This window comes from Herpailurus yagouaroundi, unplaced genomic scaffold, assembly GCF_014898765.1.
Source record: "Herpailurus yagouaroundi ecotype Mexico unplaced genomic scaffold, PumYag 187, whole genome shotgun sequence".
Taxonomy (NCBI): domain Eukaryota; kingdom Metazoa; phylum Chordata; class Mammalia; order Carnivora; family Felidae; genus Herpailurus; species Herpailurus yagouaroundi.
In genome coordinates this window covers 1,673,522-1,688,046 of record NW_024412418.1, presented here as the reverse complement: position 1 = coordinate 1,688,046, position 14,525 = coordinate 1,673,522, and the positions used below count along the sequence as shown (strand labels likewise).

The 14,525-nt window shown below is 41.0% G+C and overlaps 1 protein-coding gene across 1 annotated transcript in view; it reads left to right on the top strand.

The window, feature by feature from the left end:
• LOC121043364 (high affinity immunoglobulin epsilon receptor subunit beta) overlaps nucleotides 1-7,825 on the top strand; it is a 9,749-nt gene extending 1,924 nt beyond the window's left edge. The window contains exons 2-8 of the mRNA XM_040495033.1: nucleotides 286-512; nucleotides 1,570-1,693; nucleotides 2,227-2,361; nucleotides 4,382-4,438; nucleotides 5,222-5,374; nucleotides 5,713-5,811; nucleotides 6,674-7,825. Coding sequence (XP_040350967.1) covers nucleotides 451-512; nucleotides 1,570-1,693; nucleotides 2,227-2,361; nucleotides 4,382-4,438; nucleotides 5,222-5,374; nucleotides 5,713-5,811; nucleotides 6,674-6,772 — 729 coding nt within the window. The 5' untranslated portion in view covers nucleotides 286-450 and the 3' untranslated portion in view covers nucleotides 6,773-7,825. The remainder of the gene's footprint in view (nucleotides 1-285; nucleotides 513-1,569; nucleotides 1,694-2,226; nucleotides 2,362-4,381; nucleotides 4,439-5,221; nucleotides 5,375-5,712; nucleotides 5,812-6,673) is intronic.
• Nucleotides 7,826-14,525: the final 6,700 nt, after the last annotated feature.

Genomic DNA, 14,525 nt, shown 5'->3' with positions numbered 1-14,525 from the left:
AAAAAAAAAAAAACTTTAAAAAAAAAAAAAAAAAAAAAAAAAAAAAAAAGCTCCAGAAGAGAAGAACATCTCTTTCTGTCCTGCAGTTCTCTCTCACCTCCTCAGTCTCCACTCAACTGTTTTTTGTTTTTTTGTTCTTTCTGGTTCTGTAAATGGTCCGGGTCGCAGGCGGGTCTATTCTCCAGGAGTCTCAAATTTCCTCATTCCATACTTGTCCCTGTTCAGTCCCTCAGTTTTGTTCTTCGATATAACAAAACCACAAACAAACCTACTGCTCTTTATCAGCTGGGAAGCTTATCTGTGGGACACATGCCTTGAGTATGAAGATAGTCATCAAGGTCATGAGACAACCCATCCTCACTGACCATCTGGAGCACACGGCGAGAGGAAGCCCACCAAGGCTCATCGTAACAGCATTCTTCACGGGTCGCTCGCTCAGCTCGTGAAAAAATGGACACAGAAAGTAGTAGCAGGGCAGGTCTTGCTTTCCCAATGTCACAAAGCCCCTCCAGGTAGGTACAGGCTACTGTTTTCTTTCTGTTCCCAGTGGGCCAGTGATAGTGACAGTGCCGGGGAGACGCCAATTCATGGATTTAGGCACAGACCCATCTGGTTTAATGAATACATCGAGTATAAAGAAGCTATCTGCTATACTTTGCCAGTAGTTCGTTCTCTCTGGGTGATGGGGAGGAAGGTTTTCATTCAGCTTGGGAACTGGGAATAATGTGAACTTCCTCACAGAAGGACCTTATATTGTGGGGTTGAGGTAGGGGAGTTTCGTACTAACGAAGATTGAGGTTTCTTGCCTCTGCGTCTGAGGTGTGTTCAGGGAGAGAAGGTTTTCAAAACAACCCTGGGCTCATCCCTGGTTTAATCTTTGTGAATCTCCTTCCACGGAATCCTGTCCCACTGTTTAGAGAGAAAACAGGGGGTGGCGGGGAAGGTGCACAATTCAGTTTTCCTTTGAATACTGAAGATGGGCATGTTATTAAGACTTTCCTTTTAAAGATTTTAGGAGAGGCTGATGACAGAGCTTTGGGAATCAATATTGGACTGAATATTATTGCAAAATGTTAAGTATATTCCAAAGTTTTAGAAAAGACAGTAGCTCTGGTTAGCCTCCTCTGAGGCTGAAAACAAGAATAGAGATTTAACCAAGCCTTAAAAGCCATTCCTTTGTGCACATGAACGTGAGTGTGTCATTGGCAAAATATATTCAGGTCCATTTCTGGGTTAAAAAGACTGAGAGACACAGGTAAACGCGTCTGTTTGCTTTTATGTTTATTTATCAGTGTAGATCACTGAGAAAGAACTTGGTAGTGACCCCACACCAAGAATAAGAAGACTTGGCTCATTTTTTGTTCCATTTTGTTCATCTAATCACTAGTCAGACAGTGATCTTGGCCACTAACTTTGACTCAGTTTCTTATACATTATAATGAAGACTTTCACTGAAAGATTGTTTTTGAGAAAATAGTCAATCCCCGCCTCCCCCCCCCATTCCTGTCAGTTGAGAACTTCACAGAGAGAGAATTTTCTCACGGCTGAATTTCTGCTTAAACTATACAGCGTGCCCCAGATCGAACTTTCGGAAGTATCTCTCCATGATAACGCCTTACGGGAGGAGGCTGCCTCAGCCCCACCAAGCCGTACCTGGCTGAGGTTTTTGAGGAGGGAGCTGGAATTCCTGGGGGTGAGTGAGCATCTTCCCACATCAACCAGAGTAGAACTGGCTCTACTCTGAGCCAGAGTATTTGGGTGTATGAACAGTTTCCCCACTTGGATTCATGAGGCATGAAAAATCTGGTAGATGAGGAGGCAACATGGGGCCCCGTTGAGTAGAGAGAAGCATTTCCTCATGAAGACTAGGAGAAGAATGGCAAAGAGGATCTGCCAACACTGGTCAGTTGCTGGTGGGTTAATATCACGAATATCAAATTAATAATTGTTGTCTGCACCTCGATGGAAAGAACAATTATTGATGTCTACCATGACTATGTAAATAAAGGCACATGAGAAATGCATTGGCCATCCCTGCATCAGATCATGCCTGTATCCATTCTTAGAGGGGCCTGATGATTCTAGAAAATATTGCATTTGAATTCTGTCTCAGGATGGCTTAAGACACCCAAGCAATTTCTCATGTTTGGCCTTCATCATAAGGACTTTGATGCAGTCTTGAAAATACCTTCTTATTTTACAAAACATATGCATCTTTTTCTACAGGTAACACAAATTCTGATTGCTTTGATATGTCTTTGTTTTGGAATAATCGTCTACTCTGCGATCAATGTTTCCGAATTTAAGGAAGATCTTTTTTCATCATTTAAAGCAGGCTACCCATTCTGGGGAGCAATGTTTGTGAGTAAACATCTACAATTGCCTCTGAGATAACACTGCATGTAGCTTTTCTCTTGCCCACATCAGATCTAACCAACTATTTATTCTAGTATTTAGAGTATATATATATATATATATATATATATATATATATATATATTGCAGTTTACAAAGCACTTGGGGTAAGCACATTAGTACTCTTTTATCAGATGAGAAACCTGAGATTAATAAAAGTGAAATGAATTGCCCAAGGGACATTTAGCTAATAAAAAATAAATCGAAACTTTCAGAATCCAGGGGCGCCTGGGTGACTCAGTTGGTTAAGCGTACGATTTCAGCTCAGCTCGTGATCTCATGGTTCCTGGGTTTGAGCCCTGCATCGGGCTCTGCGTAGACACCTCTGAGCCTGGAGCCTGATTCAGATTGTGTCTCCCAATCTCTCTCTGCATCTTTCCCTCTTATCTCCTCTCTCTCCCAAAAATAGAGATCAACATCAAAATAAATAAATAAACGTTCAGAATCCAATTCCAGGAAAATATCCCTCACACTATTTGTCAGTCAAGTTATCTTCATGACGGCAGGAGGAAGAGACTGAGGAGGTGAGGAGGACAAGGTCAAACAAGGCCAAGGGCATCTGCATCTGATAAACTCATACTATTCCTGGAAACTCTTTTAGGTGCTTTCTCATTGTATCTCCTTTTAAAAAAAATATTTATTTATTTATTTAGAGATAGCACAAGTGGGGGAGAGGGACAGAGAGAGTAAGAGAGAGAATCTGAAGCAGGCTCCATGCTCATGACCCTGGGATCATGCATGACCTGAGCCAACATCAAGAGTCAGCTCAACTGACTGAGCCACCCAGGTATCCGTTCATGACTCTTTTTGAAACTTTGCCATATTTTATTTGACACGTCTCTCTACTGTCCTTCATTCCATACACTTCGCTTATTAGGTGTCTCTCTACCCATCATACACTCTGAACCTTTGAAATTGTTTTGAATTTGTGCTATTGACTTATATTTTCAAGAAATCTTTACCCATGTACATCTTCATAATTACTTTATGTCTACATGACCTATGTGAGACCCAAGATATGCATGCCACAAACACACGCTTCTTGCCCAAAGGGGCTGACACTCTAACACACAAGATGCTCATACAAACAATTACAACAAAATGAGAGCCATTTTACAACAGTCATGTACCAGGTCTGCTGGACCTTGCTACTCCAACAGTAACTCATGGATTGTCAGGATCAGCATCACTCGGGAGCCTGGTAGAAATGAAGAATCTCACGCCCCCTCCAGGACCTACTGGATAAAAATCTGCATTTTGCAACAGACCCATAAATACGGACAACAAACTGGAGGTTGCCAGAGGGGAGGGGTGTTGGAGGATGGTCAAAATGAGTGAAAGGGAGTGAGCAATAAAGACTTCCAGTTATGGAAGGAATCAGTCGTGGAATAAAAGGCACAGCACAGGGAGTATAGTCAGTGGTATTGTAATAGCGTTGTACGGGGACAGATGGTAGCTATCCCTGTGGTGACCAGAGCGTAATGGATTGACTTGTCGAATCACTATGTTGTATGCCTGAAACTAATGTATCATTGTGTGTGTGTCACATATACTTCAATTAAAAAAAGTAATCTGGGAATGCCTGGGTGGCTCAGTCAGTTAAGTGTCCAACTTCGCCTCAGGTCATAATCTCGTGGTCCATGGGTTAGAGTCCCATTGTTAGCACAGAACCCACTTCAGATCCTCTGTCCCCCTCTCTTTGCCCCTTCCCTGCTCTTTCTCTCTCTCAGAAATAAACATTAAAAAATAATAATCTGTATTTTAACAAGACTGTCACATGATTCATATGCACACTTAATTTTGAGAAGCACCCTATAGGACAAAAATGATGAGCTTATGGGAAATATTAATACATAGCTTTATAGAGTACCCACAACTTAACCTTACATTTGGAGGATAGGGGAGAAAGGGGAAGTAAAGACAGACAGAGACTCACTTTATTTCTCCTTTCCTTCCTTTTGAACAGTTTGCTATTTCCGGATTTTTTCCAATTCTGTCTGAAAAGAAATATGCCATATATCTGGTGAGTTGCAATTCTGTCTTTATCCATCCGTGAGAAAATAAGAAAAATGGAATTTTAGGAGTCTTGAGGGAGATGTGCCATCATCTCCCCTATAGTGAGTGAATGTGGATGTGGTTTTTTTTTTTTATCCAATCTACTTTGTGTTGGATATAATCATTAAAAATATAACCATTACAATATCAATCGTCTTCTTAAAAAGACAGTAAAGCATCAGTACCTTGACACTTGTTTTAAGAAATATCTGCCCACTGGGCCTTGTCCTTGTGAGTACAGTCATATGATCAAATGGATGATTTGTTTCTTTTTTTTTTTATTTCCTTTTTTTTTTTTTTAACGTTTATTTGTTATTAAGAGACAGAGAGTGAACAGGGGAGGGGCCGAGAGGGAGGGAGACACAGAATCGGAAGCAGGCTCCTGACTCTGAGCCGTCAACACAGAGCCCGACGCAGGGCTCGAACTCACGAACTGCAAGATCGTGACCTGAGCTGAAGTCGGGGGCTTAACTGACTGAGCCACCCAGGAGCCCCTGATTTGTTTCTGATTAAGGAGACTGCTTGAGGAGAGATGATGTGTGTCCACAAGGGCCTTCCTGACTACAGTCCTAGCAAGAAGGTTATAGATGCTTAGTAAACAATGAGTACACTGCCAAGATTTCCTTTTTCAATTTACATTTGGAACCAAGGCAGAATTTACTGGATGCAACCAGCCGTCAGAATGCAGGGAGGTCTACTGAATGCGCTGGCAGATGGAGGCCCAGGTCTGAGTGTTGTCCTTCATCATCAGGTGTGGGGAAGCCTGGGAGCAAACACCGTCAGCAGCATCGTTGCAGGAATAGGAATCTTCATCCTGACCATCAACTTGACGAGTTGCTGGCCTCATATCTACAACTGCCAGGAAGCTGGTGGAGATGTCTGCTTTGTGGCTTGGTTTTCCACCGTATGTATTTCTCGTGGAAGTGCTAAGATTCTGACTCCCAATCCAAGTAAGAGCTCTCTTTCCCTTTTCCGTGAACCCCATCCTCTGCTGTAACCTCTGGGGTAGTGTTCTGGGGGTGCATGTATGGAGATGCTGGCTGCCGACCCCTTCCCAGCTGAATTCTGTGAGGTTGGAGTCACCTGCCTGGACGACCATCGTGTGGTGTCCCCATGTGTATGTCACTTCATTGGGACTGATCACGTTGAGGGGGTGATGAAATCAGGGGCTGCTATAATGGAGCACATTTTCAGGGCACCTACCTTGTGACTCCACTTGTCTTGTTGGTTATTGTTCAACAGGAGATCGTGGCAATGATCCTGTTTCTCACCGTCCTGGGGTTTTGTAGTGCTGTGTCACTCATGATCTATGGCCTTGGAGAAGTATTCCAGGAAAAGAAGGTAGGTAGAGGCCTGATAATCCTGAATGACAAACTGAAGAATTTGAGCTTCATCTTAAAAGTACGGACTGGATCTCTGGGAACATTTCTTCTAGAAAATTATTTCTTCATGTTTCAGTATTTTGGTTCCCAAATCTCGTATTTTAAATCACATTTTTCCACTTGTAAAAGCCCCAATCTCTGGGTATATCCTCATGACTGAGCATGAGGAAAGTAGAGTTTTCATAATTCTAGAAAAGGCTGTCGGTTGAGCATGAGAGACAAATGTGAAAGTAGCATGTGATGGAACCTCCCAGGTATCTGGGCTTATTTTCTCTTCCAGAATAGGTCCCTCATATGTGTTCCTACTCTCTCTTTTTTCTTGGCTTTCAACTTCTTACTTGCTCTGAAGGCTCAATTTTCTTTCCTTCCTAATTCATGATTACCAACTACATTTCTGCTTGCCTTACCCATCCATTATACCTTTGATGTACGAAAAGGACTCACCAATACTTGCACAAGCACTGACTCAAATCTTCCAGATGATACACACTCCCTTCATCTGTCCATTTGCCAAAGCATTCAAGTCTGGTGGCCTTTTTTTGTTTTGATCACTTGCCTCCAAAGATAAATAAGACAGCAGATACACCAAAGTTCAGACACAGTAGTCTCACCAGCTTGTTATTGACTGATGTAATTTCTCCTGGGCCCACTTGGCCAGCCAGTCTGGCTTGGTTTATTGGAGATGGAAGTAATAATTACAGTGTAATGAGAAAGAGAGTGACACTCAGAAAGTCAAAAGAGATGCGATAGATCTCTCGAACAAGTCGTCTAGTGGTGGAAAATTCCTGGTGATTAATATTAAATCATTTTTCCCTCATCAGATTCCAGAAGATCGTCTTTATGAAGAATTAAACATATATTCGCCAATTTACAGTGAGTTGGAAGACAAAGGGGAGACATCTTCTCCCGCTGATTCATAAGAATTATGTGTTCAGAACATTCTGACTCACAGCAAAAGGTCTAGAAAAAACCAAGATCTTTGTTTAAGGGGCTACCGACAAAATTTCAATTCTCTCTATGGTCTGCCAGTTTTACATTAAGATTTATTCTCCAGATGGTAATACTCTATCTGTTGTTTCTGCTCACCTAGACTCCCCCTGCCTCACCCATTTTTAGATATGATTGACTCCTATTTTTCTTGTTTTCTATTGCTGTCTCGTACCTACTTTTGTGGGAAGTCAACAAATAATCAGTTAGCATTTACTCTGTGCCTATAATGGTGCAAATAGAGGAAACAAGAGGAAGTCTGGTTGAGAGATGAGTTAAACTTTGACAGTTCGGTCATGTTTGGTTCTTAGCCCTTTTCAGAGTTCGTAAGGGCTACAGATGTGCGTGATATATGTCCCCCTACTGGACTGTAAGCACCTAAAGGACAAAGCCCATTCAGCAAATGTATACTGAGGACCAAATAAGTGTTCTAAGTTTTCCACACTTGTCTCTTTCACTTCATGTTTCCCAGTTTCCTATATCATGGGAGCTCAAAGTGTATTTGTGGAGTGGATGGGGGAACATTCTGAGAAGATATACCACTGGGTCAGGTGCCAGGTTGAGTTGCGAAGAAGAAAGAAATTACTTTAAGGTGAATTTGGAGGTGAGAAGGAGGCCAATTGGCAGATAATTAGCAATAGGAGTATAGTCAGATGGAAATTTGAAAAGAATTCTATTCTATTAATCATTTTGGTGGATGTTTATCACATCAGCTTAGCAATGGATGCTTCCTGCTTATGTTTGATCTTATGTGGAGAGTCCAACATGGAATGTTAGAAGGATCACAGATCTTAGAAAACGCATTGGAATCCCAGGCTTATTGCTTATTAGTTGAGTGGGTTGTGGGAAGTTATTTAATTTTTTTTTTTACTTAATCTGGTTTTTCTCATATGTAAAATTAAGACATTAAGAATAACTTACCTGCCAGGATTAAAGGTCTATTGTGGGAACACACACACACACACACACACACACACACACACACACACACTTAAAACTAACTCAAATGGCCCCACTCTCTAATTCCACTTCAATTTTCTCTCTTAAATACACTGTGTTTGACCATCTCGCATCAGCACCCCAACTTGAAATGTTCTGTCATCTCTTCTGTGCTTGCTTGAATTTCTTCTTTCTTCAATCCCTACTTTAAGTCCCTCCTCATTCTTTAAGGTTTTCCAGTCAAAATTGTTCTTTTCTCTAAATGATAATTTTTTTTCAAACCAAATACTCACACACACACACACCTTACACTATATATAACTTCCACATGCAAATATTTTTAATGGTTATTTATTTTGGGGAGAGAGGGAGTGAGAGAGAGAGAGAGTGGAAGGAGTATAGACAGAGGGAGAGAGAGAATTCCAGGCAGGCTCTGCATTGTCAGCACAGAGCCCAACATGGGGCTCAAACTCATGAACCTGAGCAGAAATCAAGAGTCAGATGCTTAACCGACTGAGCCACCACCCAGGTGCCCCTCCATATGCAAATACTTTACATCCCCTTAATGATCATACATTTTTTTCAAAGACACAAAGTCTCACAAAAATCTGTATATTTTCTGAATCATTCATATTTCACATTCACTGACACAATTTTGTTCAATAATGTTTGCAGAATGATGAGTGAGCAGTGGGGAGTTTTACTAGGTTACTCAGTATCTGGTGATATGGAGGGGTAAAAAAACAGGAAAACCATAAATGGAAAGATCATTTAATGAGGAATTTGAAATGGAAGAAGAATAAATGAATGAGGACTTGAGATTAAGTGGAGTCAGTGGGGATGGAGAGAAATGGTCATACCTAAAACATGGAGTGAAAGAGAAATTGGTAGACGTTGTTAACAAGTTGAATTAAAAGACAAGATTTGATAAGCGATTGGTTGATAAACACATTCCGTCACTGGGTCTAAGGTCAAAGGAGAATACCTGGTAAGTGTGTGTGAAACATGGATTGTCAGAAATATGAACTGATGAATCTGATGTAGGAAGTCAGAAATATGAATTGATGAGGGGTGCCTGGGTGGCTTAGTCAGTTAAGTGTTTGACTTTTGATTTTGGCTCAAGTCATGATCTCATGGTTGTGAGATTGAGCCACGAGTTGGGCTCCTCACTGGTGGAGCTTGCTTAGAATTCTCTCTCCCTTGCCCTCTGCCCCTCCCCCACTTATGCTTTCTCTCTCTCTCTCTCCCTCTCACACACAAAAAAGTATGCATTGATGAGGGAGGAGCACCTATAGACCTAAATTAAGCTCAGTCTTAAGATTTTATTTTTAGGAGACAAAAAAGAAATGCAGTAGAGAGAGCCTGATGGCATCTAATACAGAGTTTTGGTCAAAATGAAATTTGGTGTCATTATTGGAGAGATCATTAATGAAGCAGATTAATACTCTGGGGGAATTATTTTGAGATAAAAGGGAAGCCAAGTTAACTTTCACATGCCTATAATCACAGGGGTGATGGGAAGGACAAAATTCTAGGGTAGAAGGTACAAGAATTAGTCAGAAAAGTGCATTGTGGAACAGTAGACAGCAGATAGTTCAAAGTAGAGAGAGGTCAGATAAAGAGAGAATAACTCACCAGCTCAGACAGCATCTGCTGGCAGGGTGAGAGAGAAGTCTACAAGAGATGTCTTGTCCTGGGTGTGGTAGGCAAGAGAGAAGTCTGCCTCCAGGTGAGGCACAGAGATGGGGAGAGCAAGTAGCAATGGTGAATGAATGCCAGAGGTGCAGAGAAATTTGAACCAGGGGCTGGTGGTAAGTGAATAGAACATCTGCAGAAGCATTTAGGAAGAGACAATGCAGGTATATGTGATATGAGAAGAGAATAGATTGCGAATCAAAAATCACAAAGAAAAATAAGCAAAATGATTACATTGCTGTGGATGTTTTTGTTAGTAAGAGGAGGAAAAAATAATTCACATCTTTAGCTTAAGCAGACGAGTCCTGTGGAGGGTCTGAAGAGTCATCTTGGGGCATTATTCACAAGTCATTAATAAAATAATTATGTTTTATATACTTTGCCAAAATTAAAAACTGACAAGGAGAGATTAATTTCCCCAGGCCATAAAAGTGATCACATAACCACACACTTGGTATGCTTAATCTAGCCTTAGAACCTCAGGTTTTCTACTTTCATTTTTCTGAAATAAAATTGTGTTCCTCAAAATTTGATAGCAACATGAAAATATACCCTTTCACTGTGTTGCTCGTTACATTGTATCACCATTCTTGATCACATCGCTTCCATGGCATATATATTCCCATCCAAACTCCAAAGCCTGGTCTACCAGGACCCCTAGAAATGGACTCAGTCCGGGGCGCCTGAGTGGCTCACTCAGTTAAGCATCTGACTCTTGATTTTGACTCAGGTCATGATCTCATGGTTCGTGAGTTCAAACTCTGTGTCAGGCTCTGTGCTGACAGTGTGGAGCCTGCTTGTGATTCTCTCTCTCTCTCTCTCTCTCTCTCTCTCTGCCCTGCCCCTGTTTGCTCTCTATTTCTCAAAATAAATGAAAATAAACTTTAAAAATGCAAAAAAAAAAAAAACGCAAAAAAAGAGAAATGGATCCTTTACAATTGTACATTATCATTCTTTCTCTAACTCAATTCATATTTTAACCTTGTTATTGACTATATATTTCCTGTGTATATGACACAATTTTTGTCTCAAGATCATTCTGATAGTTGTCCTGCCCCCTGCCTGCCTTTTATCATATGCCCACTTCAGGCATACCCTGAGCACACAACTGGCCTTCTTCACACATTCATTGCTTCAAATTATCTTTCTAAGAATTTCAACTTGAAGGTCATCTACTCCATGAAGACTGCCTAATGCACACCTGTTCATCCAGCCTTCATTTTTTGCTTCATAACCACTTCACCCTGTGATGTGGTATGTGATCAATAATTGTTAGTGTACTTGTGATCTTCCTGATGTATCCTCAATTACTAGTATTTGTGCAATAAATTGAAATAATTTCAGTTGACTTCTTATCTGTGTTTGTGTTTGTGTTTGAGGGTGAGGGTCTGACCAAGGATGACAGAGAATCAAAGCACCAATTCAGTTGCCTGGGACCAAGAATAGGATGTGGAGTCCTCTTTTTTTAATCAATGTTTTATCAAATGGAACAATCTATAAATAACCCTATGGACAGAAAACAGTTGTAAGAACAATTGTCAGCCATGTCTTGTCAATAAATGGTGGGATAAAGGGCTAAAGAAATTGTTATCATGAACCTCATTTTGGGGCACCTCGGTGGCTCAGTCGGTTAGGCATCCAACTTTGGTTCAGGTCATGATCTGGCAGTTCATAAGATCGATCCCTGCATCGGGCTCTGTGCTGACAGCTCAGAGCTTGGAGCCTGCTTCAAATTCTGTGTCTCCTTCTCTCTCTGCCCCTGCCCCGCTCACACTCTGTCTCTCTCTCTCTGAAAGATAAGCATTAAAAAAAAATGAATCTCATGTTACAAGTTTGTCCTGACTCTTATTTATTTGCTATGCAATGTGAACTGGGAACAGTCTTTTCCCTTTGTGGACTTCGGGCTCTCCATCTAAAATGAACAGAAAATTGTTGAAAAGGTGACAAAAGATTTCTAACTGATATTTATGTGCTTTTGGAAAATCACAATTATTAAGTTTGTAGTTGGGATGGCAGAAGCAATCAGTGCTATCTGATGCTATTTAACGTGTGTCCTAGCAAGGTGTCTGCAACAATAATATTTGTTCTCAACTCTTCTGACAAAAAGCTCACCTAAGGTTTCTTTCTGAAAATTGTCTTAGAAATAAAATTTCCCAAATTATTCAATTCTATGAGGGTTGGGTTTACCTACAAAAAACACTGATAAAATAAGGTACTGTATCCATAATTTCAGATTTATGTAGAGTGTTGAGGTGAATTTATATATGCAAGAGTGTGAAAGTCCATTGATAATTGCTATGTTTCATGAGTATTCCCCCCCCCCCCCCCCCGGAAGACCTCTACTCACTCCACAAACAGTCAAGTGGGCTCAATTTATGTCTCTCAAACAGCTTCTCTCTGGGATGCCCTGCCTAGGGTTTTGGTGAATGATATCGAGGAACAGGAATTGTTTAGAATGTGAACTTGGGAATATAATACAATCAGAAGCAAATTGCAGTAGCTGCATTAGATACCAACTCTCTGACCTTGGGCAATTTTATCTTAGGTTATTTTTCTTATTTCTTAAATGGGTATATGAAATATAACTATTTCAAATTCATTATGCATGCCCAAAGATCATGTAGCCAAGTGCCTGGAATGGTGAATAGGATATACTGCATTCATAAAGATTGATGCCTAATCTTGAACCCAAAAAGAGACACACCATCCCAACTTCTCAGAAGCCCTTCACAAAATTCACCTGTACCTTGTCACTTCTAGTGGGAGAAAGTAGGTATGGGATCCTGGAAGAGACCAGGGAAGGTAATTATTAGCAGTCTTCACATAGAATATTTCTAACTAAATTGAAATGCATGAAATGTACATTACAGGATGATATTGTCTTAGCCCTAAACCATCAGAGAAGTAGGTGGGGAGACGCTACAGAGAAAAAAATGCTTTCAGATGAGCCTTGGGAGGGCAACTTATAAAAACATTTCTCTTGGGTGATGAGAAATATCTTAACACATACTATTAACCTATTAGGAACGAACTCCTAGGAAAACAGTGCAAAAGTCTCAATCTGAAACAAACACAGGGAAGAGAGGGATGGATAATCAAGGGAGATTCTAGGCTCTAACATTCAGCTGTGGCAAAAAGGTGCCCGGATAGAACAGCTCATTTCCTGTTCTTGTTCTTTGGTGGCCTCAGATAACATTTTGGGTTGGATTCTGGCCCATGCTTCTGTAAGGACTTGGTCACAAGGAAAGATTTAGGCCAGTCAGAAGGAGTGTTGGCAATTAGTCTATGTAAGAAAGTTAGGAACATCTTTTACATGGTGTAGTAGTTTTCAATATTTTTTTGTTTCAAGAAACAAGTATCGTAGGATAGACAACTATCACTTCCAGCCTCTGGCCACATTTTTGCCACTTGTAAATAACATAGATATTTTATCTAATGGGATTCTATGGATATGACAATAGAACAGAATGATGGCTGATCTCATGTTGAATTCCAGATACTTTACTCTGTCACAGAAGGTAAGAAATATGCTACAAATCCTGTCCTTCAGAAGTTTATATTCAAATAGGGAGAGAGAAAAAGAAAGATTCATTTGGGTGAATAGAGACACTATTAGAACAAAGAGGAACAATATCCTTAGCAGGGAAGTTACCATAGGAAATCAACTAAATTTCAAAAAGCTGAACTGGAATTCTAACTCCCACGAGAATAAAGCAAAAGTTAATTGAATTTCCACTAGGTCTCTAGCCTTCTGCTGGAAGCCTTGTTTTAGTTCACTTTAATCCCTAAAACACACTGAGAGGTAAATAATATCTCTCTTTAAAATCTGTAAGGTTCTTTACACAACAAGTATAAAAATAATTCACCGAAGGCCATTTAGCCAGTAGATTTCCAGAGTTGGGATTTAAACCCAAGCCAGCTTGATTTAATAGCCATGTTGTTTCCACTTGGTTCTGCCACCTCTCTTGGTAATGAGACGTGTGGAATAGATGAGTTCTGCCATCTTCTAAGTGATTGTTCATTTGTTCCTGATGTGGAAAACTTGGAGCATTGAAATGACACCAACATCACGAAGCATAAGATATCTCTCTTCTTTGTTCCCCTTACTAAACATTGACTCTTCCATCTGTGAACAAAAGCACCTCTACAAGAGCTATGGGGTTCAGTGCCAAACACCAAGGGACCTAGGAAGAGTTTTGATGACTTGTGCATCTGGAGTCAGGCAGACAGATGTCAGGAGGGCTGCAGAACCCGTGGGAGCTTGCTACCTGGTCCCAGACCCGTTGGCCTCCAGTAGGGGAAAACCAGGAGAGGGCTCACCTGGGCAGACACTCATAGGCAAGAGAGACTTTGTAGAAGTCCAATCTTGCCAAGGAAAGACTCTAGCACTCTGAACAAAGCAAAACCAAAACAAATGCCAAGTTTGGACACATTGGAGAGTGTTAGAGGAACTTCCGGTGGTGCCCTTTCCTTGAGGAGCCACAGCATGGGGGCTGAAGTGGTTGGCGGTGACCTCTCTCAGGGACAAGTGAGAGCAACGTGTGAATTCCCAGCTGCCACAGCTGTGCAGCTCACTGCTGGAGAAACTTGGCTGTCTCTGGTAGCACCCTGAGTTTTGTGGCTCCATGACTGGGAGTATGGAGGAGATCCAGAAAGAGCCAGATAAGAGTACCAGAGAACATGAAAGGGATGTAGTTCCTGCTGACTGCTTTTAGGACCCCAGCAGGAAGCCCACCCTACAAAGAAACCCTACACAACCATCAGGCTAATAGATTTCTCCACAGAAACCCTACAGTCCAAGAGATAGTGGAATGACATATTCAAAGTGCTGAAAGAAAAAAATTGCCCCCCAAGAACACTGTATATAGCAAAGTTATTTCAGACATGAAGCTGAAATACAGATCTTTCCAGACAAACAAAAGCTGAAGGAGTTGATCACCATTAGACCTGCCCGGCAAGAATCTCTGAAAGCAGACCTTCGGGCTGGAATAAAAAGATGTTAGTTAAGGACATGGAAGTACACAACACACTGGTAAAGGTCAATGTGCCTTC